The 26,079-nt window shown below is 37.4% G+C and overlaps 1 protein-coding gene across 1 annotated transcript in view; it reads left to right on the plus strand.

Annotated features, from left to right (window-relative positions):
* Positions 1–26,079, plus strand: part of GRIN2C (glutamate ionotropic receptor NMDA type subunit 2C) — a 3,426,271-nt gene that overhangs the window by 3,368,967 nt on the left and 31,225 nt on the right. Inside the window, exon 12 of the mRNA XM_044085160.1 lies at positions 18,819–19,051. Coding sequence (XP_043941095.1) covers positions 18,819–19,051 — 233 coding nt within the window. The remainder of the gene's footprint in view (positions 1–18,818; positions 19,052–26,079) is intronic.

The following is a 26,079-nucleotide window of genomic DNA, read 5'->3' on the forward strand; positions in this document are numbered from 1 at the left end:
CAGGGAGGAGCAAAGTGAGCATAGTGAAAGGAGCGGGCTAGAACTCCCCCGCCCCAGGCTAAAGATTGCATGGTAAGTGTCTAAATACCCAAATTTTTAGGAGTTATTAGAATCTAGTAGGGAAAAACAATCTATAGACCTGATTTCAGCTGTGTCCTTTCTGGGTAGATACCTAGTTTGAAGCAGACAAAAAGTGGCAGTTTAAGTACCTTTTCCCCTCTATTTTACAAGTGGGCAATTCCAGTGTATCTACTGGGTTACCTTTTTTGCCTAGAGCTTTATCTTGGTTTACTGATAGCTAAAAAGAAAAAGTTAACTGGGGAATGTATTTACAGCAGATGGGGGTGGGGGAGCAGCTGCTGTCTCTAGCCATGGGTAGAGCCAGTTATTTCTGCTTTAGACCAGGTACTTTCTACAGTAGCAGGCTAAGAGGGAAATGTAGCTAGACACCTACAGTAACTTATTTTCTTTTTAAAGCCTTTGAGTCCTTGTGGCTGTTTTCTTCACTGCAGATGCGGCCAATGGCCAAGGATTCAGCAAGTGGGGGACTGAGAGAGAACCCGTTCCTAGGGACAGTGGTCACTAAATGAAAAGATGGAGACAAAAACAATTATTATGTTAAGGTCTCTAAAAGGGGAATGAGAGAGAAGTGCAGTAAAAAGTAACTGAAATAATAAATTATCATCCAGGCAGGAAGGGTATTGGGTTTAAGAGTAGCAGCATGTTACACTATTTACACAGATACAAATTGTTTAGTAAAAAAGGCTCATGCAACTGTTATGCATTCACATATTAAGCCCTTGACATAAAAAACCCATCTTAAGTAGTGTTATATACCAGGTAATTTAGGTAGCCCAATAATTTAAAGAGACAGTTCTATCACAGATATAGCAGTAGTAAACTATCACAACAATTGTATATAACAGTACTTATATATTGCAACACAGACATTTTCATATCTACATTGCTATAATATTTCTCATGGAAAAGCAGTTAAAACAACTAAGGATTGCTCTGACTTGGCAGCAAAACAGGACTTTTAGCCGTAATATGGTGTTCTGTATTTAACTTATTGCATTCCTTCAAAATGAATCACAGAACACTCAGTCACACTGCTTAGCATCTATTTTAACTAAAAAGTATGTACTAAACAAAGGTGATGAGGAATAGCAACCCAGTTTGATAGACTGATATTATAATAAAAAGGATTTCGCTAAACTGAACTTCAAAGATTGCTATATTCTTGCAGATTCACATTAGCACAACAAGAGAACAGGCACTCTAATTTTATGATAGAAAACATTAACAATGCCTAAAATAATTAACACTTAGTCAGATAAGAATGGGATGTTGAGTCTAGTGGTATTGGAGTTAAATAAGAGATACTTTACTTTTGTCAATATTAACTGTATTTCTTCTATTGGTGTCAAAACTGCAACAAATTATTTAGATATAATTTCTTCATATTCAGTGGGTGAGATTATGTTAGCTGGTGTCTTATAACTGTATTCTCTCTACAAGAGATACCACTAAAGATAGGAAACCCGCTTTAACTGCTGCTGCTAAAAAATTGAACTATTTTGTTGAGTCCATAAATTTAAAAGATATTTATGATATAAAACTGCTGAGTTCATTAAATTACACAGATTACTCATACAGGTTTGGCACTCAAACAACTATTGATAAAGTTTTTATCTCTGATAAATTATTTTCTAAGATAGATGAAGTTTCAATAATATCATGTCCTTTGCCTGATCACAACACTATAGCGGAACTCCGGTCTGCTAATAAATGGCAGTAGACTTTCACAAATGCCGAGGTGCCAGCTCGACGTTCAACCTTCAATGAAGGCACACCCATTTACACATGTCTTTTGAACACCCACCAACTGCGGGGAGGACATGCAGATTCCACACAGAAGGCACTCCCCGCACTCCATCCGAGAATCGAACGGGAGAATCTCTTGCTGAGGGGCAACAACGCTACCGCTGCACCACCGCTGATGAATAGCCAAAGTAGAGTAAGCTAAATGAAAGGATGTTAAAGGTCAGTCAGTGATCAGACATGGCAATGCCAAAGTAACATACCCCCATAACCTCTAGAAACTTCCTAAATAGCATATCTCCTCCTAATAAATGCCCATGATATATCTAGAGGGAACCCGGACACTTGCGCGAATTTAACTTTCACCAAAAGTCAAATTCGTGCTCACACATACCCGAAATTGCTGTTCATCAAAGCAGCAATTTCGGGTATGTGTGAGTGATGTGTCGGTTGCACTGCAGTGCGAGTAAGGGAATATTCCTTTACTGCACTGTAGTGCGACCTTGGAGTGAGAATATTTAAGTAGGGGGGTGGGGGGGCACAGCCCCCCATGTTGGGGGTGCAGGGGGATGAATCCCCCCTGCAAAAACATTTAATTAGTGGTTTTGTTTTTTTTCTTTTCACAGTTTACCGGAAGCACTTTTTCGATTAAAGCGCTTTCGTTAAACTGTGATCGGTATATATGGATTCGGACACTTGCTTTTTTGAGCAAGTGTCCTAGATCCATCTAGAGATATTATTAAATTAAATTACATGGCTAGGCTTATAAAGGCCATGGTAGTAATTAACCTAGTATATAACTATGAACCTATGAACTATAAGTGCATCCATCCTTGTAATTTATACCACAGTTTTACTCAAAAATTGAGTCTTCCCACAACAGCCATTATCTTCAGTATAACTCCTGCATATATGATATCTCAAAACACATAATTATTGTACATTCATCATTATAGAGGTTGTTAACTGCCCATGACCAGTCTCCTTGTAATATGGTCTTCAAGGAAAGTTACCTAAATGTTGTAAAGATAAGAAGCACAATCTGTGTTAGGTGATTGTAAGACTGCCAGCTCTTCAGGAATGGACTTAATGTAATGAAACAAGAGGGTGTGACTCAACACACAAAATAATATTTCAAACCCTTCTAAAACCAAGTTGCAAAATTTCTCACAAATGAATATGGATATATGACAGGCAGCAGGTCTATTACAGGGTTATAGTAATGTGACTAGAAGGAAAACACCTGATGATTTTCATAGTAAATCCCCCTGCCACACTGATTTTCATTGTATTTATTCGAGTGGGAAAATAATTATTTGTTTAAAAGTAAATATTATCAATTTATTACGTATTATACAAGGTTCCTAGACGATATGTTTGTTTTATGGAATGGGCCGCATGAAATGATAGAAGAATTCATAAATTATTTAAATACTACTAGTAATTTCTTAAAATTTACATATAACATGAGTCAGGAAGGGATTTCATACTTAGATACCTATATCAAGCATACAGACCATGGTTTTCAATCAGAAATATTCAGGAAAAAAATGTTCTCAAATGGGTACATGGAATATAGTAGTCAACATCCAAAATATATGCTGAAAAATATTTTTAAAGGTCAATGTATAAGAGCTGCTAGGATGCGTTCAAGTTTTGAAGTCATGAAAAATGAAATAGATTTTATGATTTCTATGTTTTTAAATAGGAGTTATCCAAAAGGTTTATTGGAAGATGTATCTGCTTATGTTATTAGGGAATGGGGAAAAAAATATGTCCCTATATTGGGACTAGGACAAGACATAAATAACATTAATAAAAGTAAGGAAAATGTCCCTTGTAATAGGATTTGTACATTGACATATCCCCCATATGTAAATGAAATTAAGGAAATGATTTGTAAATACTGGAAAAACTTAGTCTTAGATGAAGAAATTAAACAAATTCTGGGTGAGATACCAAGGTTTGTTTTTAAGATGGGGTTCAATATTAAGAATTTAGTACAAAAAGGACAAAAAGATAGTGGAAAAAACAAGAGTTTGAAGGCCACTAAAAAATGTGGTTCGTGTAAACAATGTTTTTGTATACATGAAAGTGAGGGAATTAGATTAGGAAATGTAAATAGGACTTATATAAGATTTAAAAGAGGTAATTGTAACACAAAGAATGTAATTTATTTAGCAGTTTGTTCCATATGTCCTGCGTACTATATCGGCAAAACTGAAAGACAACTTAGAAAAAGAATCTATGACCACTTGTATAGAATAAGGACACATGACAATAAGAATGCCTTATATAAACATATTGAGAAAAAAGGTAGTGAGCATAGTTTCAGTTTTGCCATTATAGACCAGGTTTTGCCTTCCAATAGGGGAGGTAATTTCAAAGCACTTTTAAGTAAAAAGGAAAGTACCTGGCAAGTGCTGACAGACGCTACAAATGCACCGGGTATTAATGATTTTATTTCTATAAAGCCTTTCCTTTTTACACTCTGAGTTTCTTAATAAATGAAGTATATTTTATCACATTATTATATTTATTAGACAAAAATATTAGTAATATCTATTTATGGAACATATATATCAGTTCATTCATTTGGTTTTACATCATTTTTTACTAATAATTTTTAATATAAATCTTTTTTTAAATACATTTTATTATTATATTAACATTATATTAATATTGATAACTTAGTTATGTATTAAAGTATATGTATATAATAGTTCGTAAATATATAGGCATTATAGTATCATTTACTTGTTAGTATGTGAGCACTGTCACTTTAAATGTTTGAATGAATATTGGCGCCAAAAAGTTTTTAAAAGAACTGTTTTGTTATGTTTTCAGTAGTTCTAAAGAAGTCTGCATTTTTGCGGATGAAAGCGCTTAACCGTCACAAGTGTTTGTAAGAATCATTGTTGCTCTTCTTCGTGGGTGATTAAATTACGTTGGATTACTTGTGTGCCTTATTCGAGTTTGTGCCAGCAAGCATTTCTGTTTTGGCAGTGACGGAGAGTATCCGTCTGATACGTTGACTTTCTGGTATCATTATAGAGGTTGTTAACTGCCCGTGACCAGTCTCCTTGTCATATGGTCTTCAAGGAAAGTTACCTAAATGTTGTAAAGGTAAGAAGCACAACCTGTGTTAGGTGATTGTAAGACTGCCAGCTCTTCAGGAATGGACTTAATGTAATGAAACAAGAGGGTGTGACTCAACACACAAAATAATATTTCAAGCCCTTCTAAAACCAAGTTGCAAAATTTCTCACAAATGAATATGGATATATGACAGGCAGCAGGTCTATTACAGAGTTATAGTAATGTGACTAGAAGGAAAACACCTGATGATTTTCATAGTAAATCCCCCCCGCTACACTGATTTTCATTGTACTTATTTTTTTATTTATTTATTAGTTTATTTTTACCAGGCACAAAAGCTGTTCCCACACATCTGTTGGCAAGGTCTATAAGACTTTTCAATATGCTTCTTTAACTGGAAAAGGTCTTCTGATGTAGTGACCTGTGTCTAAAACTATCAGCCGAAGTTTTACACATGTAAGTGAGAAGACAGAAAGAGGCTGTCAGTAGCTTGCATTCATTTATAAAATAATAAAAAAAATAGTATTCAAAAATAGATTGGATGGCCCAGTTAGCATACTCATTGTAAGTCCAGTGCATATTAATAGAAACAAGTCTGGGTGATGAAATATTTTAAAATAGCAGACCAGTCATAAATACCTCAGCAGATTTTTGCAGACTATCCCTTTTTTCTTCTGTCCCATGCAGAACTACCCGGTGCTACAGACATTTCAGAAAATACTATCTTGCACTCCACACTTTTTACAACTAATTAACTATTCAAAATGTGCATACTGATTGGACAGAACAATAATGCTCCTTGCAAACTGAAATAGTTATTTTCGCTAAACATACTTTTCCTGTGCCACTAAGCAGAGAACTGAAACTTTTTTTTTAAATAAAGGTTACAACCAGTAAATTTACCCAGAGGATTAAAAATAATGCTCTACATGTCTGAAATGTCCCTACAAGCACCTGCACTGCATAGTACAGACCTTGAAAGTTCTTACTGTTGGCAAAACATGCACAGTGTACATCTTCACCTAGATGATCAAACCCCACCAGCTGTCGGTAAATTATATATCATCCACACCCAGTTGTGGATTATTGTTAAAACAGCTCAGCATGCCAGCATATTGCTGTAGTTCTACATGTGAAATAGGGATAAAGATATTCTTCCCCACAGATGAAATCCCCCTCAATTTTTTTACACAGCCATGCAACATGCGCAAGCTAATTCCTTATCCATTACACTATAGTAACATTTTACAGAGTTGTGAACTGTGCAATATGCTTACATACAATTTTGTATTTATAATGAAGTTTACACTATATATTTAAGCTTTAAAGCACTAATGAAATATGCATTTTTGTAGATGTTGTCTAATATTTTACTTATTCACTATCACACTATGTATTGTACATGCAGTCTTGTCAAATGTCTTAATGAAAGTATTGTTTTTTTTTTTCATTGCATTCCTAAGTACATTTCTTACTTATTATTCTGTGCTATTGCACAAGTAGCAGTGGCTAAAAAGGGTCACTGGACCAATTCATTTACTCAGTTAAAAAAAGCATAAGTAAATTCATAAATAAACAGTTTCAGACGGTTTCACTGATATTGCCTAAATCATACTGAGTCTGCAGATTACTGCTAGTCAGACACCATCTCAGTAGGGAGAACTGAAAATCCTGTTTCAAACCCAATTGTTTCAGATTTTCTAACATTGTACTCACTGTATAAATGGCAATAGATTGTCCATTTAGAGGTATCAAAGAGTGGAAGGGTTCTACTGCACATGAAACTGTAATTAACTGGAAAAATGTTACTTTTTTGTAAAAGGGAAGTGCTTGAAAAGTGGACAAGCTGTATTAAATTAGAGTTTGCCAGCAGAAGTCCTTGTCTCTGTACACCTATCTGGTTTGGGATATGTGTTAGGCAAAGGCAATGAAGAAGGAGAGCTAGGAAAGTGTGAGCAATAGGAGCATCAAGGTCAAAGGGTTAGGTCAGTGAAGGAAATGAGCTAATCTGGGGGCTGGGGTGGATACTTATAGTCAGGTCAGAAGGAGGTCTTCCTCTTTGGCATGGGTGTTTAGTACACACTCATTCTCCCACCTCTGTTTGCTTTTAGGTTAGTTTGTAGGCAGTTCTTTAGGAATGTGTCATTTTTTTGCAGGAATTAGAGGGATCTGCTTCTTTGAAGGACCCCCCCCCTTCCTCCCTTTCCTTGCTTTGAGCTGTTAGTCTATTGTGGGGTGAATGGCAGTTGCACTGGTCCTGATTTTGATTTTGGGTGGATTACAGAGAATTATATGACTAATTATGACGTGTATATCACTTGATCAAACACTAATTCAGCAAATATCTATTTGTTGACGCCTATTCAGAGAGCGTCCTTTTATCGAACACACAAATCAGCAAATGTTTTCCCAGGGCACTGAGTTTGTTGGCCAACATGTGGAAATTTGCCCTTTTCCCCACTGTAGTGTGATCTCAGAGTTAGCATATATAATTCGGGTGTGGGAGTGCAGCCTCCCACACTGGGAGTTGTGGGGGGGGGGTTTAGCCATCCATTTTGGTGAGTGTGTTATACTGTGCCATGTATTGCTCTGTATGTTGGCCTACTAAATTAGTGCCATGGGAAAACACTTGTTGATTTGATCATTCAATAAAAGGGTAGCTGAATAGAGGTCAATGAATAGGTATTCACTGAATGATGTTTCAGTCAAGTGATATAAACCCCTAATTATGGTGTAGTTTGTAACTGTTTCCAGGTGGAGTGTTCAGTAACACTTCCAGCCGAAAATTTTATTTTCTATAATTGGTTATCCTTCAGTGTTACAATTTTCCATGTTTTTGTGATGTGTGGTTACTAACATGATTTTCTGTATATATATATATATATATATATATATATATATATATATATATATATATATATATATGTGTGTATGTATATTTAAAAACTCTGGTAAACTAGCAGTCATTTGTATTTGGGGGCAAGAGTATGTTGACAAAAAATGTATGTAAATAACTGTTTAAGCAGTAAAGAAAGCTGCACTATACTTGTAGAAAGAAAATACGTAAAACTGTATATAACTACATCTACCACTGTAAAAATTTAATGCAGCGTAAAAAAAATGAAGCCTAATCCACAAATATCTGCACTGATGCTTAGACAGTCACTGCTTGAAGATGCAGGCTAGATCACATGATGATGATGTTTTATTTAGCTTGATGGGACTCTCTCTCTCTCTCTCTCTCTCTCTTATTCTCTCTGTCTCTCCCACTAGTATGTAACTGTGAAAACAGGAAGTCATCTTCAAAAACTCAAATTAAAAAACAGGAAAGGCTTTCTTTGGACTTGTAAATAGAGGGACTGACTTTTAACTAAAAAAGGCAGGTGATATTGCTTTGCTTCTTTGAAGTTACCCTTACAGACAGATCTCAAGCTGTATTTTACTACCTATATTCACACTTAAAATTCTATTTTAGACATGCCAGAAACAATAGGGATGTGGTATATCTTTCTTAAGAAGCAACAGTTTGTAGTTCAGTTGCTAAACAGCCTTGGGATTCAGAAAGGCATGTAGCGCTATGGAATCCTTTACACAGCAGATTTTCACTCTTTTTTTTAATTTCTCCAAATCTTTTGGGTTTCTAATACCATGAAAGGAATGGACCCATTCCTAAGTCAAAGTACGATTAAAGTTCATGAAATTAGTATTCTTTTAATCTTTGATGTCAGCAGAAAATGCTCTTCGCAGCACCCACAATGTACCCAGTAATGACTCCTTCAGCAATTCATATGGGGTTTCATGTATTGTTAACATAGCTAAATGCCAATGTAGATTCTTTTTTTATAAAAGCAAGTGCTCTTACTACTATTGGAAATGTCTGGGTATATTTCTTCCACATTGCTCTCATTTCTGCCTACAAATCCTGACATTTTATGACTTTGCATCTCTCTGTACACAAGACACTGTAGTCACTGGGTGTTGCGATTTCAATGATGAGTGCTACTTTTGACTTTGTTTCATGGACCACTATATCTGGTTTTCTAGAATCTATCTTTTGAACTGCTGGTAATGGGTAATCCCATGTGATGCAAACCATCATTTTCTATGCCGCTTTGTGACTCATGTTTCCAGTGTTTTTCAGCCACTTCAAAACCATGTTTGCACAATCTCCAGTCCAACAGTCTTGCCACATTATTATGCGTTTCAGTATACAGTCCTTCTGCCATTAGTATATCACGACCAGCAACGAGGTGTGCGAATGTTTCCAATTCGGTTTTACAAAACCTATATTTGTCTCTTTCTCCCACATGTTCAATGGATTTTGTAAACCAGCATGTACATAGCCCAGTATCTTGGGCCACCAATATTAACCTTTCATCTCTTGGTTTGAATTTGCCTGTCCTTAACCATTCCTGCATTCGATCCTGATCAACATGAGGTTCTTCCAGGCGTTTTCTTTACTTGCAACTATATTTATGCATTTTCCACATTTCTTACCTTCTCATCTGGTCCTTCACCTTATATTCTTTCTTTTGTTTTTTTGGCACATTCAGTTGCTGCCAGATTTTTATCTATGTCTGGTTTGATTTCCATTCCTGCTTGATGCCAATATGCTTCTGCTAGATTAAGCAGAGAAGTCATCTTAGATTTATTCACTTCATGTTTCAAAACTTTCTCTACATTTGGATCTTGTGAGGTCAGCAGATATGTGTGGAGTCCCACAATTGCAGATCTATACATGTAATCAATTTCAAGGAGGTCCATCCCTCCTTCGAAACAGGGAATATATAATCTTGGTATGCACTGATTTTTATAATTCATTTGGTGAACATGAAGCATCCTTCTTGTTTTCCTATCTATTCTATCCAACACATTTTGGGGCCAGTCAATCACTCCAAAACTGTAAGTTAGGACAGGAAGAACAATCTGGTTTATAGCTTGGATTTTGTTCATAGATGTCAATGCTGTTTTTGTGATTAATTTAAAGCTTCTAAAGTATTCCTTACTAGGTTTTATTCACATTTGTTCATGTTTTATTGTTGATCCTTCATCAGTTCCCAAATATTTATACACTCTTTCTTGCTCAAGTTCTTTTATATCACATTCCTGTCCCAAACTGATGTTTTCCTGGTGCTGCAGTTTTCCTGCTTTAAAGGTTGCTTTTGCACATTTATCAAGACCAAATGACATTGTTATATCATCTGAAAAAGTTTTGACAGCTTGCAGTTGTATTTTCAGTTCCTCATCTGATGAACTATACAGTTTTAAATCATTGATAAAGAGAAGATGAGAAGTCTTTACACTTTGTTGTTTTCTAGGAACCAAATTATAGCCATGGCCTAAGCTGTTAAGTAGACAGCTTAATGGGCTAAGGGCAATACAGAATAGCAGCAGTGATAGAGAATCACCCTGGAATATTCCCCTTTGAATTTTTATTCCTGGGATAATAATTTGTCCTTTATCATGGCTTAATTGCAAAGTGGCCTGCCACTTTTTCATGGTCACTGTAATGTAGCCGATCAGTGTAGGGTATAGCTTATATATTTTTAAGCAGTCTTTTATCCATGAATGTGGGATACTATCTAATGCTTTTATGTAGTCAATTCATGCTATACTTAGATCCTCCCCCTTTTTACAGTTCTCCACTATGACTTTAACAACAAATGATCCTTTCTTCCATATGACTTTCTTTTATTTATTTATTTTATTTATTCTATTTTACATTTGTTTATCGGGAAAGTCTGACTGGACTAGGTCCATTTACAGTGGAGGCCCGGAGAGAAAAGCTCCACAATTATAACAATAATACATGTTTTATACAGAATTATAACAATAATACATGTTTTATTGTCCTTTTGTTCTACTGACATAATTGAGTTTTCTTCTAAATGACTATAAACTCTGTTGGCATCAATTCCCATTTCTATCTCATGATTCAGAGACCTGCCTCCCATTACAGTGACATGCAACCACTGGCCATAATGCAGGCAATTTTCTCTCTCTCTTTTTATCTGGTAAAGCCAAATGCAAATGTAGCAGTCTTGGGGGCATGACTAATGCTAATTAACCATGTACTATACCCTCTGAAATGGTGCCTCTACTGGAATAGTGCATTACAGTAATTTGCAGAATTATTGCACCATGTTGTTTTGTTTATAAGGAAAAAAAAATAGATGATGTCTTTTCATGGCATAAACCCATTCACTCCTATAGATGGATATGGGCGCATTGCAGGTAGGTACAATGAAGCCACCATCTATGTGTGTGTAGCCACGATGCATACTCTTGAATAAGAAAACTAGAAAGTTCATATATGACAGCACATTGTTTGATACAGAGAAATGGAGATGATCCATTAATGGAGTATTTGGTGTGGTCTTGCAGTGTCTCTGGATTGCAGATTATCACCATTGCACTACTGAACAGTCCCACCTATCCAATTAATGGTGGTGATACCAAAGGAACATACAGTAGGAGCAATTCTAGGCAAGTAGTCATGGAGATGTAAAATGCTTAGTCATATGCATCTTTAAGTAGACATTTAAAAGTTCATGTCTCCTTTTGTGAATCACTTAACAGTGCTCACCTCCCAAATCAATAGGACCATACATGACAACCCTGTTGTAAATTTGTGTTTAACCATCCAATCATCAGGACTAGCCTTAAAAGTAGTCAAAGTACTACTGTTTGACCTATAGTTGTAACATATTCCACAGACTGGAAATACATTAAGATAGGAACTTATCTCTCTAGTGAGCCCTGTCTATTTGCTGGTGCAGATTTAGGTCCCTAGTGTTTGCAAAACCACTAGTTTGCAAAGAAAGGAAAGGTCAGATAGGACTGGGTCTTTTTTGACTCAAAAAGCAAGATACAGTCTTATTGCAGCAACTTACATGCTGTTGACTATGCTGAAACTTATGCTAATCTGTTGGGATAGTTAGACGTTTTAAGGCCTTAAGTTTTCTTGATAATGTATATCTGGGACCTTTCTAATTGAGCAATATGCCCTGACTTATGCATACCAAAGGGGGTCTTGTATTCAGTGAAGGACACTGCATTAGATAAAATGGAGCTTACACAAAAGTCTGTATTGGTCAGGCATTTCAAAGTATGTAAAATTCTACAGTTAAGACAGTAAGAAATGCTAGAAGTCATGGCATACCCAACTTGCACAGTACCACATGGACACAGGGACCCAACAAACTGTCAAAAGTATAGGGTGAAGTGTTTGGACAAAGAAATATTAAGTAAAATGGCAGAAATGCTGTACTCTGTAAAAAGGCTTAGAGAATGGGTGACCTGTATATTGGCACCCCGATTGGAGAACAAATGTTCTCCAGCAGGGTGTTAATCTACAGGTAATGTCCAATGAAAAACGAGTCCACTTCTTCAAGGCAGCATATTTAGCTACAGTGAAGTTCAAACTGAAAGAAAGCTAATGGTTGCCATTATTTTACTGTCTCTAAGCAGCGTGTTGGGTATATAGTGAGTGTAAAATAAAAAAAAAATGTTTTTTAAATATTAGATAGAAAAGTGTGTGTGTGTGTGCGTGTGTGTGTGTGTGTGTGTGTGTGTGTGTGTGTGTGTGTGTGTGTGTGTGTGTGTGTGTGTGTGTGTGTGAGTGTAAAGAGTGAGAGCAATCGTACAATGGCAACAGCAGCAGCAGTTAAAAGGTTTGCATACCTCCCAACAACTTAGCTCAGGAAATTTGGATAAAGCCTAAAATAAAGGGGGAACAAATGTTCAAAATAGGAACAGATTTTAAATATTGCTCTCATAAAATTACAATTGCTTAAATAACAGGATTTGTGTTAGAATGCATTATCTGAAGCCCAAGTGTGTTTGTGTGTGAGAGAGACAGTGAGATCAACTGACCAGTGGCAGCAGCAGTTAAGAGATTTGTATACCCCTTCACCTCTTAGCTCAAGAAATCTGATTAAAGCCTAAATTAAAGGTGGAACACAAAAACGCAAAAATAGGAACACATTTTAAATATTGCTCTTATTAAAATTAGAGAGTTGTTTGTATTACAGGATTTGTGTTAGCATGCATTTTCTGAAGGAAACAACTTCTGAATCTTAAATGTATGCCAATTTTTAGGACTATAGTCCCCAGATAAGTAAGTGAAACACAATTTTACAGGCAGCCCATTCACGAAGTGTGTGTTACTGTGTAAATAATGCCCTTCCAGGAGTATAGAGGTGGGTGGGTGTTATTTACACAGTAACACACAGCCTGTGGGTATTATGGCTTGCTTAGAGAAACTTTCAAAACAAAAAACTAGCTAACTAGATCATGTTTCATTTCTGAAGGGTATATCAACAAAATTCACTTCAGTCTTGGAAGGATGAAAATATTTGAGAAAAACTGTAATAAAAAGTGAACTTGCTGTATAACAGTTATATCAAATTTAAAAAATGTCTGTATGTAATTGTTTGATAAAAGTAAAAGAAAGTAGATTGTATTGCTTTTACAGCAAAATATATGTGAAATACAGTAAAACTACATTTGCATCTATGAACATATAATATTGTTTAGAAGTAAAACTAAATTCTGCTCCATAAATGTGTACATGTTGCAAATTTTATTTCTTGAAGATGCTAGCTAAGTCATATGATGATGATGATGATGATACCTAATTAGCACAGTAGCTTTTTGAAACTCCCCATCCCACCCCACCCCCCACCACACAAAGTATGTAACATTGGATACAGAAAAGCATCTTCAAAAATTCATAGTAAAGGCACAGAAAATCCTGTCTGGGGACTTATAAAATGAGGGACCAACAGTCAAATCAAAAAGACACAAGAATTCCTGAATCAGGACTCCTATATTAAGGGGCCAACTGTTAATTAAAAAAGACACAAGAATTAAATCTTTTCTTGCTAGAGAATACCTGTAGGGGCACAGTTCAAGCTGGCTTATACTGTCTGTATTGACTCTGAAAATTTTATTTTGGAGTTAAAAGTTATAAACAGCAAGAGCACCATTGCGTAGTGAGTTAAGATGTTAGCTTTCTTTGAGCATCTACTTCTTGATTGTTTTATTTTTAATTCCTTGTGCAAGTTATGTGCTGCTTGCATATTTTATTGAAAAGAAAACTTTTCAAGCTATCTGTGTCAAGCAAATAATTTTATTATCCCACTTTGTATAACTTTGGCTGATATTGTACTTATTAGCTCAAGGGTTTATGGATTTAACTGCTATGTGGAACACTATGGTATGTGCCCTATGAAGGGTGACTGTTCAGAGCTAATGGCTACTATTTAATTAAAGGATGACTTATTTCAAGACAAAATAGTATTTCTTAGTTTTGACTAAATGGTGGCAGCATTATTGGAACCACTTTGGTACTAGAGAACTATCATATATCTGACCTCATTTTGGAATATATTATGTGAGTGTGTGTGCAAAATAATTTTATTCAGGTGTTAATGGTTGTTAGTAAGAGACTAACTGGAGAGCCCCGGCATTGAGGAGCTGCAGTGGGGCCAGTCTTTATTACTCAGAACTGAATGAAATTGTGGGTGCATCAGGGGTTGGATATCCAAACGCAGAAAATCACATTCACAGTTTACCTTTAGGGACAATTGCCCTTTGTATAATAAGTGGTACCATTGGTGGGACACAGCCCTCTACATTGCTGGTTCCATAGCACACAAATATTGATGGAAGTAGTAAGTACAGTAGTTAAAGCCGGTACCTCATGTCAATCACAGCTAAATATTCCGTATCCTGTATTCTACTGTCGTTTTTGCTAATAAAGCCACACTATTAAATGGCTGGCAACACATTCTAGTAGGAATTTAGTCTGTGTTATCTTCTGCAGTAATGCCTGGACCAGTGACTCCCAAATTCCATTTAAAAGGGAAAATAAACAGCTGGAAAAGAGTTATATGCCATCAGCTATGCTTTTCTTTTGCAAGGACATACTACAACTGCCAACTCATGAAACAGGTACGTTCTCACAGACTGCACTCTGTTTCTTAAATGCAGTTTCTTGTCACTAACTTCAAACTCTATCCATCTATCACTAAAATAAAAAAAGGAATTTTTTTAACACAAACTGTTTTATGAAAATTAAAAACAGCCCCAAATACTGTCATATATCACCATTGTTCATAACCAACAATTTAATAATAGTGCTAACCTCCTACACCAGCATACAATTGCAACAGTCTATGGCATGGGGATTGGATCATAGGCTTTGAGTTTGGAGCCATACCTTACCTGTTGGGAGCATGTTCTGCTTTCAGGACCTTCCTCCCCTGCTAGTATACCATAGCGGAACATAAAACATTTATATGAACATAAATAAAGAAATCTGAACAGGCAATAAAGACTTCAGTAGGAGCACTGTTTCCTCATACTTCAATGTGAAATTCTGGCTGACAACAGCAAACCCAAATCATTTTATTGAAGTGATAAAACACAACTCTCTGAAAAAGATGGCACATTCTATTTAATCTGGTATGAATTATTCCCAAAACTATTAATTGTAATTTTAATTCAATGAACACCCTGTTCAGGACTAAAACAGAATGAAATTATTGCAAGGGTAGCATGGAATGCGTACATACTTAATAGATACATACATGAATAGGAATGAATGGATTAAAAATTGTATTTTTTTTAGTTTTGTAAATACGGACAGTGTCAGAAGGTGGGATTTTTACACACACACACACACACACACACACACACACACACACACACACACACACACACACACACACACTTACACACACACACACACACACACACACACACACACACACACACACACACACACACACAGTTGTGGGATTTTCCAACACATTTAAAAGGGGGTGCTGGGTCCCCAATCTTTAAGTGGTCTACTCTTGGCCAGAAATTTCTGATAGTCACTATATCATCTCTATCATTTATTGCTAAGGTCATAGAGAAAGAGGAGTGTTTTCATGTATTTATATCTATATATCTATACATAAATATATATATATATATATATATATATATATATATATATATATATATGTGTGTGTGTGTGTGTGTGTGTGTGTGTATAAAATATGTAAATAAACACACACAAACAGATATATATATATATATATATATATATATATATATATATATATATATATATATATATATATATATATATATATATATATATATATATATGTATAAAACTTGATTCCATTATGAAGCTTCATGAGTTCATGACCCATTTAAGTTTGGTTTATACACAAATTAAAGCACACTGAAACTGTCAAAGTAAATGAACTTCTGATGATGAAAAAACATCCTTGATCTGTCCTCAGCATGTGACACTTTTGACATACTGTGACATTTACATAAGATCCACCGTACTCACGACATAAGATAAATAAAACCATATACACTCTAGCTAAAGTATCCATCTCAAAGGGACAAAAAAGTTGATACATACATATACCATCTGGCAGAAAGGATGGAACTCTGACTGTGACCCAGCTGACCGAAATTCAGTTAGTGGCCCCAGCACTGGAAGAACCATGTAAGGAGGTATGAGACAGAAGGGGGTGGCCTGCTTGCCTGCCCATGGGAGAGGACAGGTTGATGAAGCACATTCAGTAATTTGGATTTATGTGGTGAAAATGAGAGAAACCACCTCTCATGCTCAAGTATGGGGGGGTGGGTCAGAATTGCTTACAGGAATTGACCCTTGCAGAAATGTAGGATGGCTAGTGCAGTCAGTGCATTGCACATTCCTTTCCCTCACAAACACCAAGCATGTGCAGGGGCTGTACAGCTTAATGAAAAACCCTCAAAATACTCCTCATGGCTGCCTGCATGATAACCCCTCTTGGCTGAATTTCATCCTCACTGATGAAGTAATAAATGGGCTATTTTGCTTTGAAGTGACTGACAACTGGCAGCAGGTACAAAGTGTGCAAAAATGCCTATTAATTATTAGAATGGGGTGCCGTAGTGTTCTCAGTACTATATAGCTATCTCTCTCTCTATATATATATATATATATATATATATAATAATGTATATATATATATATATATATATATATATATATATATATATTTATATATATATATATATATATATATATATATATATATATATATATATATATATATATATATATGTAGATATATCTATATCTAATCTATATATCTACCTATCTATATACAATATATATATATTTATATATATATATATATATATATATATATATATATATATATATATATATATATATATATATATATATTATTATTATTATTATTATTATTTTTTTTTTTTTTATTTTGAATCCTGCTACCAGCCAACTGTCTGGACACTGCTACTGCCACCTTGACCCTTCTGCAACTTATGGATAAAGCCATAACCCAGAAAACAGGAGTTTTTTCTGCCCTACTTGCCTACATGTTCAGGTTCATACTCTGGAACTGGACATTCATTAGACTAAAGTGAAATTTATCTCCACGTCTGGGGATGATGTACCCTTCAGCATCCCACCTTTCCTTGTCAGCAGATGCATTAGTTAATTCCTGGCCTTTAATTTGAATGGAAGCTGATGACGTGCTCCTTGACAAATGACCCCATGACCCAGACCTACTCATTGAGAGGGGCATGATGTCACAGTCTCATCTTTTCTCACCTACCAGTGCTAGCTCTACCAGTACTTAGGCTAGTAATCCATCCCATTTTTACTGGATCAAAGTAAGGGCTTTAGCCCTCTGTTTCATTTAAGTAATACTAATATGTTAATAAAACTACAGTATGTTATATTACTAAGGAACTAAAGTAAAAAGGGCACAGCTTGCTTTGTGGTTCAGGTACTACTGCTAGAAAATAATTTTAAAATAAAAAAGATTATTAGATAGTTCAGAAGGAACTGAGCTGTTCTGAAAGTTAGTATAATGGGACCTCTAATATTTGCTGATGTATGAGAGATCAACACTGAGAATATCAAACCTGAACAATCGCCAGTGTCCTGAGGAGAGTGAGAATCTCAGTGTTGTATCTTCTTCATTTCCTCTGCTCCAAGTTTGTGCATATGTACATTGTGTGTGCGTGTGTGTGTGTGTGTGTGTGTGTGTGTGTATGCGTGTGTGTGTGTGTGTATATGTACGTTCTTGTGTGTAAATACATATACTGTATATATATATATATATATATATATATATATATATATATATATATATATATATATATATCTATAGTAATGTCTTTTGGCTTTTCCTGGTCAGGGGTCGCCACAGCAGAATTCCAGTCTGCCTATGATTGGCAGTAGATTTCTATGGTGCCAAGGTGCCAGCCTGATGCCCAACCTTCAACGAAGGCACACCCATTCACGCACACATATATATATATATATATATATATATATATATATATAAGATTTTAAATTGTTTGGGTTCAAATATTCACATGTCTATTAAGAAAGATATGATTATTCATAGAGGTTCCCAGCATAGTGCAGTGTTGGAAAAACAGGATAGTGCCACTGGAGTCATAGTAACATTCTGTTCATAAACATGTCTGCAGTAAAGTATTCTGTTACCTGATGGCAGTCTGTAGATGATGGCCTGATGTGCAGTTATGTCCCTTGATTAAAATGATTATATATAAATGTAATAAGCAATTTTTATTGCACAGGCACAAATACAAGTTCTGTATTCCAGTCAAATATTAAAACTATTTATTTCTTTTTCAGCTGACCAAGGACTGATAAAAACTTTAAAATGGACAAATGCATATAGGCAAATGTTTGCACGTTTACACATTCACATACATAATTACTGTGCCCAAGTCTGTGCATATTAAACAATGTGTATGCAATTTTTGAACAGAAAATTTATGCTGAATGTCCACTGATGTCAATAATTTGTGTTTGCTTTGTGGTCATCTAGGAGAGACTCAGAAATTGGAGACTGTGTGGTTGTCTGGAATTTGTCAGAATGAAAAGAACGAAGTTATGAGCAGCAAGCTGGATATTGACAATATGGCAGGAGTCTTCTATATGTTGCTTGTGGCCATGGGGCTAAGTCTACTTGTTTTTGCATGGGAGCACCTTCTATACTGGAAGCTAAGACATTCACTGAGAAACTCCACCAAACTCGATTTTCTGCTTGCAATCAGCAGAGTAAGTCTCCATGCTTTTCCACTGTTTTCTCTCACCCTTACATTGCTATCTTTCGTTGTTTCTCATGCTTTCTGTTTTTTGTCTCTGTGCTATTGACTCCTGGAAAGTATTCACCCTTTACTTGCTAAATCTGTAAGCTTAGTTTTAAACAACCCCAGTCCTGTTTTCTATTGGTATGACTATATATCTGAAATTTTGAATGAATCACCCTACACTTCAAAAACATGATTTAAATAAAAATAACTTAGAAACAATATGTCACTGCATTCACTTTACTTTCCCTCCTTTAGCATTGTTTGCACCTCCAGTTTAGCTGGGTTTACTTGGATTTTTTGATGAATGTTTTTCTATGTGATATTTTTACCATTTGCTTTTGGTATTATTTGGAATGTTTTTGCAGTAATATTAATGTTTATAGTCAACACGCATGGTTCTAAGCTCTGTGTTCCAAAGTATAGCCAAACTATTTAAGTGTGATGTACTGATAGATCAGAAAAAGGGTGAAACAAGACATACCTAGAGCTAGTTGGGGGTTGTCTTCAATTTCCTGAATGCTCCAGTAAAGACTTAAAAAGGAAAAAGTCATACAACCAGATTCAGTAAAGCCTACACCGTTCAAGCTACACCACGTGCGTGTTGCACCCTAATGCACATACAGTAGTGCACCATTTTAGATTCAGTAAGTAGCACTGACACAGAGCAAATAAAGTAAACACCATGGCATGCAAATTACAACATAACCCGCTGAATTGTATGGTAATCAACCAATCCAACATGGTGGAGCTATTCAACAATCTATAAGCCAACTGTGTAGACTCAGTGCTGATTTTCCCTGCAAATTCCAAATCCTATTGGAATACAGCCACGAAAAGGAGTCTACACAGAAACAATGTTAGAGGCTGCTGTTCCTTTAATTCATGTGTATGTGCAAAAGGCTGAAGTCTATGCTGCTGCTAATAGACAAAGGCCAAGAAAGAGAAGAGTTTTCAGATCCCAGGTAACTTATCACAACCTACATGTTGTGGAAATTGTAGAACGCTACAGGGTGGACAGAGACACACTAGAGGAACTCTGCAACCTCTGTCATACCCAACTCAGACCCAGGACAAACTGAGGAGAACCCATTCCAGTGGAGACAAAGGTATGTGGGGCACATAGAATCTTAGCTACAAGTCCTGTTCAGAGACCAACAGGGGGCATGCTGGGGGTGTCACAGGCATCAGTATCGAGGATCCTCCATCAAATCTTGAAAAATATGCACCAACATGCCAGTGACCACATATATTTTCCCCTTACTCTTGAGGATGGGGCCAGAAATATTCAGGAGTGCTATCCTTTAGCACACTATCCTGAGGGGGATGCCATAGATTGTGCACATATAGAAATTAATGCAACAATGAGGGAACAGGGAGGGTTAAAGAGAAAGGGCTTCCACTATATTAACTGCCAAGTCACATGTAATGCCAAAGGAATCATCTTGAATGTGTGTGGTGCCAACCCTGGCAGTTACCACGACTCACATATTAAGCACACCTCCTAGCTATATCAGATGTTCACTGGGGGATCCCATAGGGTCATTTACTAGGAGATGCAAGTTATTCACTGGAACCGTGGCTGATGACACCCATCCATAATGCACACACTCCCACTGAAGCATGCCATAATGAGGCACATGGTCAAACCAGAAATATCAGAGAGTGTGTGTGTTTGGGCTGCTGAAGTTGCGGTTCCGGTGCCTAGATACATCTGGGGGAGGCCTGCAGTACAATCTATGGATATTTACTGAAATATTCACCGTCTGTGCCATGCTATACAACATCATCCTGAGAAAACAGCTTCAGTAGGATCAACAAAAGGAAGAAGCACACATCCCACAACAATGTCAGGGTCACCACAGCCACATGCAGATGAGGAACCAGGGGGGGAACCAGCAGCTGCTGTGGGTGTAGGCAGATGTAGGCATGCTCAATATGCCCTTGGATTGGCTAAGAGACAGTGCATAGCACACTCAGTCACCATCTAAGGGGCTGAAACCTTCCTCCTATGCACATACATATAGTAACATTGATGCCAGGTAATTTTCACAACCTTTACCTCCCCATGTATTGACTGTGTACTGCTTGCATCGGACAGAGTATGCCCTGATTTAAAACTGCTGCAACTGCTGGATTTACAAGGTAAGTACTGAACCTGGAGTGTATTGTGTAATAATATGAATGAGTGGCATATCCTTGTATTTTGTTATTTGGTAGTGTAAGCAAGTAAAAGGTGGGAGATTTGTACAGAAATGACCTTAACATGTGACAGCAGAGACTTATGTGACTTATGCGTCTATTATTAAGTAGTAGGCCTCGGGTATCAAAGATTCACACAGTCATACCTCTCAAAAGTTCTGATGATCACTGCATGCCCTCATTTTAGCAGAATACGTTTGTAATGGAAAATCATTAAAGAGTGAAGTTAGAAAGTAATGATACAGATTGCAGTTTCAGACTTCATAACCCTCACAAGATCATTCATAATAAAGATGGAAAATTTTTATGCTATCAGCTGTCTAACTTTTTAGGACCAATGTAAGTCAAAGGTAAAATTACCAGTTCAATGTCACAAATACAGATATAGTAAGCACTAAGTCAGCTATGCACCCTGAGCATCAGAAACAAAGCTTATGTATCCCTTAATCCAAAAGACACAAAACCAAATATAGCACAGTTATCATCACTTGCACAGGGTGTTGTGTGGGGTGGCAGGAAGCTTAGGCTGACACAAAAGGTCACTGAGTGTGTGTGAATAAGAAAGAGAACCAGGCAGACATTTGGATAAACCAAGTGGCCAGTCAGACAAAATGAGTTTTAAGATGCATGGTTGAACCATGTACCCATTTTGTGTGTGTGTGTGTGTGTGTGTGTGTGTGTGTGTGTGTGTGTGTGTGTGTGTGTGTGTGTGTGGTTGTGTGTGTCTGTCTATCTGTAGGGGTCCTCCAAGTAAAATTGGTGTGAGAGTGTCTGCATGAACACAGCCAAGCTCTGTGCTAGCTCTATGGCTTGGTATGTCAGACAAGTGTGAGCCATGCATGGCAGAGGTGGCAGTTCATCATTGGCATCCCTGACCATGAGAACTGTCTCTGCCAGGAGTTGCACTGACATGTCTATGCCCACAGTCAGATGCACTGCTGCTATCTGAATGTGACTGATGTCTGCTGGATGAGCTCCCCTCACAAGGACGCCAAGGACCATGACCCCATGGCCTGCCATGTCTGGGTGTGGACCGCTCACCCCCTGACAGAGCAGTGGAACTACTGCCACTATGACAGTGTGTTTGGGCATGGACACATTGTCTAATAGCAGATAACATGACTGATCTATGCCCATGAGGATGCCATCCCCCTCCCAGCAAACATTCTATCACAGACACCACTTGTTCCATCACAAACACCCCTCATTCCAATGCGTCATTCATCTGAATAATTGAATCTGCAACATGGTGGAGGCAGTCAGCAGTTCCAAACCTACAACCCTAAGCATTTCTCTGAAGCACCTATAGGAATGTGCTTGTGCCTCCATGAAGACCCTAAATATATGTTGAATGGCACGGAAAGAGACACATGGATCAGGTGAAGGATGGACACCAGGCCTCCTACCAGCACCCCTAACAACCTTCCTGCATAGCACCTCACCCACACTTTGGCTACAACCAGAGTCAACAGGCACTGAAGCCATAGTAAGCACACTTCTGTAATCAGCTGCCTCAACTTCTACCTGTCTGAGGGCTCACTGGAATGGGTAGGCAGGCCTACTGGTTGGAATTTCAGTGGATAGCTGTATGTCAACCTCAGTGTCAGATTCAACCTGTGCACCCCTGACTGTACCTCCGTTTGGCCATCAGTGTCATCAGAGTCTGCTGATACTCTAACATCAGGTGGTAGAAGACCCATACTTCCACTGTCAGGATCATCTTTGATAATAAGTAACAAAACAAAATGTAATGTAAGCTGGCACCATGACACTTAATACTTAAACAGCAGGAAATTTATTAAAGCTTGCTAGTACTAGACTTTCACCAAAACAGGCTTCTTCAGGCAAATAGTCAGCTGATTTAAAACACATGTTTTAAATACAAAAAGGAAAAGATCATGTGACTACACCTTTAAAGAAAATTGTATTTTATTTTATCTGATTTCTTAGTACACCAGCTTTATCTACATGGTGGGATTATTTTATATTTATAATAAGCGACAGTAGACAGTACAGCAATACACACAATAGTCCTGACATCAGCATCACACACCAAAATATTTCTTTGAATTACTCATCAGTACTGACATAAAAATGTTTGGCTTACCATCCGCAGATGAGAATATCCTCTGCATGCATGATGGTCCTGGAAGACGTTAAGTTAAAGGTAAGGACAACATCATCCTAATGAACAGTAACACAGGGGATAATAATTTTACCCCTTTATATTGCCCATTAACTATACTTTCAACAAGAACTTGGATGACAACTCCAGCCTAAGCTAATCAATCAGAATGTGTTAACTCTGCCAGTCTTCAGTACCCCCCAAAAAAGTCTTGTGAAAAAGAAGTAATGTATTGGTTTAAATTGTTTTGCTATACAATATATATTCAATAAATTGAGATACAAAAGGTTACCTGGAAGCTCTTCCTGGGACATACTTGCTGTCCCTGAAATAGTAGCACCAATGTTGAGGACATGCTGCTCTGCACTTTCATGGGAGCTGTATAGATCCCTGACACTGGACAGAAACTCTTCATTAGGTATAAGTGGTGGCTGTGTAGCAGCCCCCCCCCGGTACCTATCCGATCATGGGCCACTGCAGCTGCTGTCCTCTGTGCAGATGAGATCATGTCAGTGGCCCTATGGGACACCTGCTCATATATCCTCCCATAGCCACCCATGGCATTAACATTGTCAACAATCTGACCCCAAATCTGCATTCTGTGTGACATATCTCCCCATCCCCATTCAAACAGGAAAACATCATGATTTTCAGCATCAGTGAAGGGTGATCTTCAAGGACTGAGCTACCTGGGTGGCATAGTCCAAGGTGTCATAAAGACAACAGAAGGATAATATACATAAGTGTCACATAACTACAAAATAACTGTTCCCAGATGAAGAGAAAATGTAGCATCTTAGTATTACCCACTGGAGAAACATAAAACAGTATAGGGATTTGAAATGTGTGTGTGTGTGTGTGTGTGTGTGTGTGTGTGTGTGTGTGTGTGTGTGTGTGTGTGTGTGTGTGTGTGTGTCTGTAGGAGTCCTCCAGGTAAAATTGGTGTGTGAGTGTCTGCATGAACACAGCCAAGCTCTGTGCTAGCTCTACGGCTTGGTATGTCAGACAGGTGTGAGCCATGCATGGTAGAGGTGGCAGTTCATCGTTGTCATCCCTGACCATGAGAACTGTCTCTGCCAGGAGTTGCACTGGCATGTCTACGTCCACAGTCAGATGCACTGCTGCTATCTGAATGTGACTGATGTCTGCTGGATGAGTTCCCTTCACAAGGACACCAAGCAAACATTCTATCACAGACACCACCTGTTCCATCACAAACACCCCTCATTTCAATGCGTCATTCATCTGAATAATTGAATCTGCAACATGGTGGAGGCAGTCAGCAGTGCCAAATCTACAACCCTAAGCATTTTTCTGAAGCACCTAGAGGAATGTGCTTGTACCTCCATGAAGACCCTAAATATATGTTGAATGGCACGGAAAGAGACACATGGATCAGGTGAATGATGGACACCAGACCTCCTACGAGCACCCCTAACAACCTTCCTACATAGCACCTCACCCACACTTTGGCTACAACCAGAGTCAACAGGCACTGAAGCCATAGTAAGCACACTTCTGTAATCAGCTGCCTCACCTTCTACCTGTCTGAGGGCTCACTGGAATGGGTAGGCAGGCCTACTGGTTGGAATTTCAGTGGATAGCTGTATGCCAACCTCAGTGTCAGATTCAACCTGTGCACCCCTGACTGTACCTCCGTTTGGCCATCAGCGTCATCAGAGTCTGCTGATACTCTAACATCAGATGGTAGAAGACCCATACGTCCACTGTCAGGATCGTCTTTGATAATAAGCAACAAAACAAAATGTAATGCAAACTGGCACCATGACACTTAATACTTAAACAGCAGGAAATGTATTAAAGCTTGCTAGTACTAGACTTTCACCAAAACAGGCTTCTTCATGCAAATAGTCAGCTGATTTAAAACACATGCTTTAAATACAAAAAGGAAAAGATCATGTGACTACACCTTTAAAGAAAATTTTATTTTATTTTAACTGATTTCTTAGTACACCAACTTTATCTACATTGTGGAATTATTTTATATTTATAATAAGTGACATGCTGCCACTATTAGACAGTACAGCAATACACACAATAGTCCTGACATCAGCATCACACACCAACATATTTATTTGAATTACTCATCAGTACTGACATAAAAATGTTTGGCTTACCATCCGCAGATGAGAGTATCCTCTGCATGCATGATGGTCCTGGAAGAAGTTAAGTTAAAGGTAAGGACAACATCATCTTAATGAACAGTAACACAGGGGATAATACTTTTACCCCTTTATATTGCCCGTTAACTATACTTTCAGCAAGAACTTGGATGACAACTCCAGCCTAAGCTAATCAATCAGAATGTGTTAACTGTAGCAGTCTTCAATACCCCCAAAAAATGTCTTGTGAAAGAGAAGTAATGTATTGATTTAAATTATTTTGCTATACAATATATATTCAATAAATTGAGATACAAAAGGTTACCTGGAGACTCTTCCTGGGACATACTTGCTGTCCCTGAAACAGTAGCACCAATGTTGAGGACATGCTGTTCTGCACTTTCATGGGAGCTGTATAGATCCCTGACACTGGACAGAAACTCTTCATTTGGTATTAGTGGTGGCTGTGTAGCAGCCCCCCCAGTACCCATCCGATCATGGGCCACTGCAGCTGCTGTCCCGTGTGCAGATGAGATCATGTCAGTG

This window comes from Protopterus annectens, chromosome 10.part0 (assembly GCF_019279795.1).
Source record: "Protopterus annectens isolate FY-2018-M chromosome 10.part0, PAN1.0, whole genome shotgun sequence".
Lineage (NCBI taxonomy): Eukaryota > Metazoa > Chordata > Ceratodontiformes > Protopteridae > Protopterus > Protopterus annectens.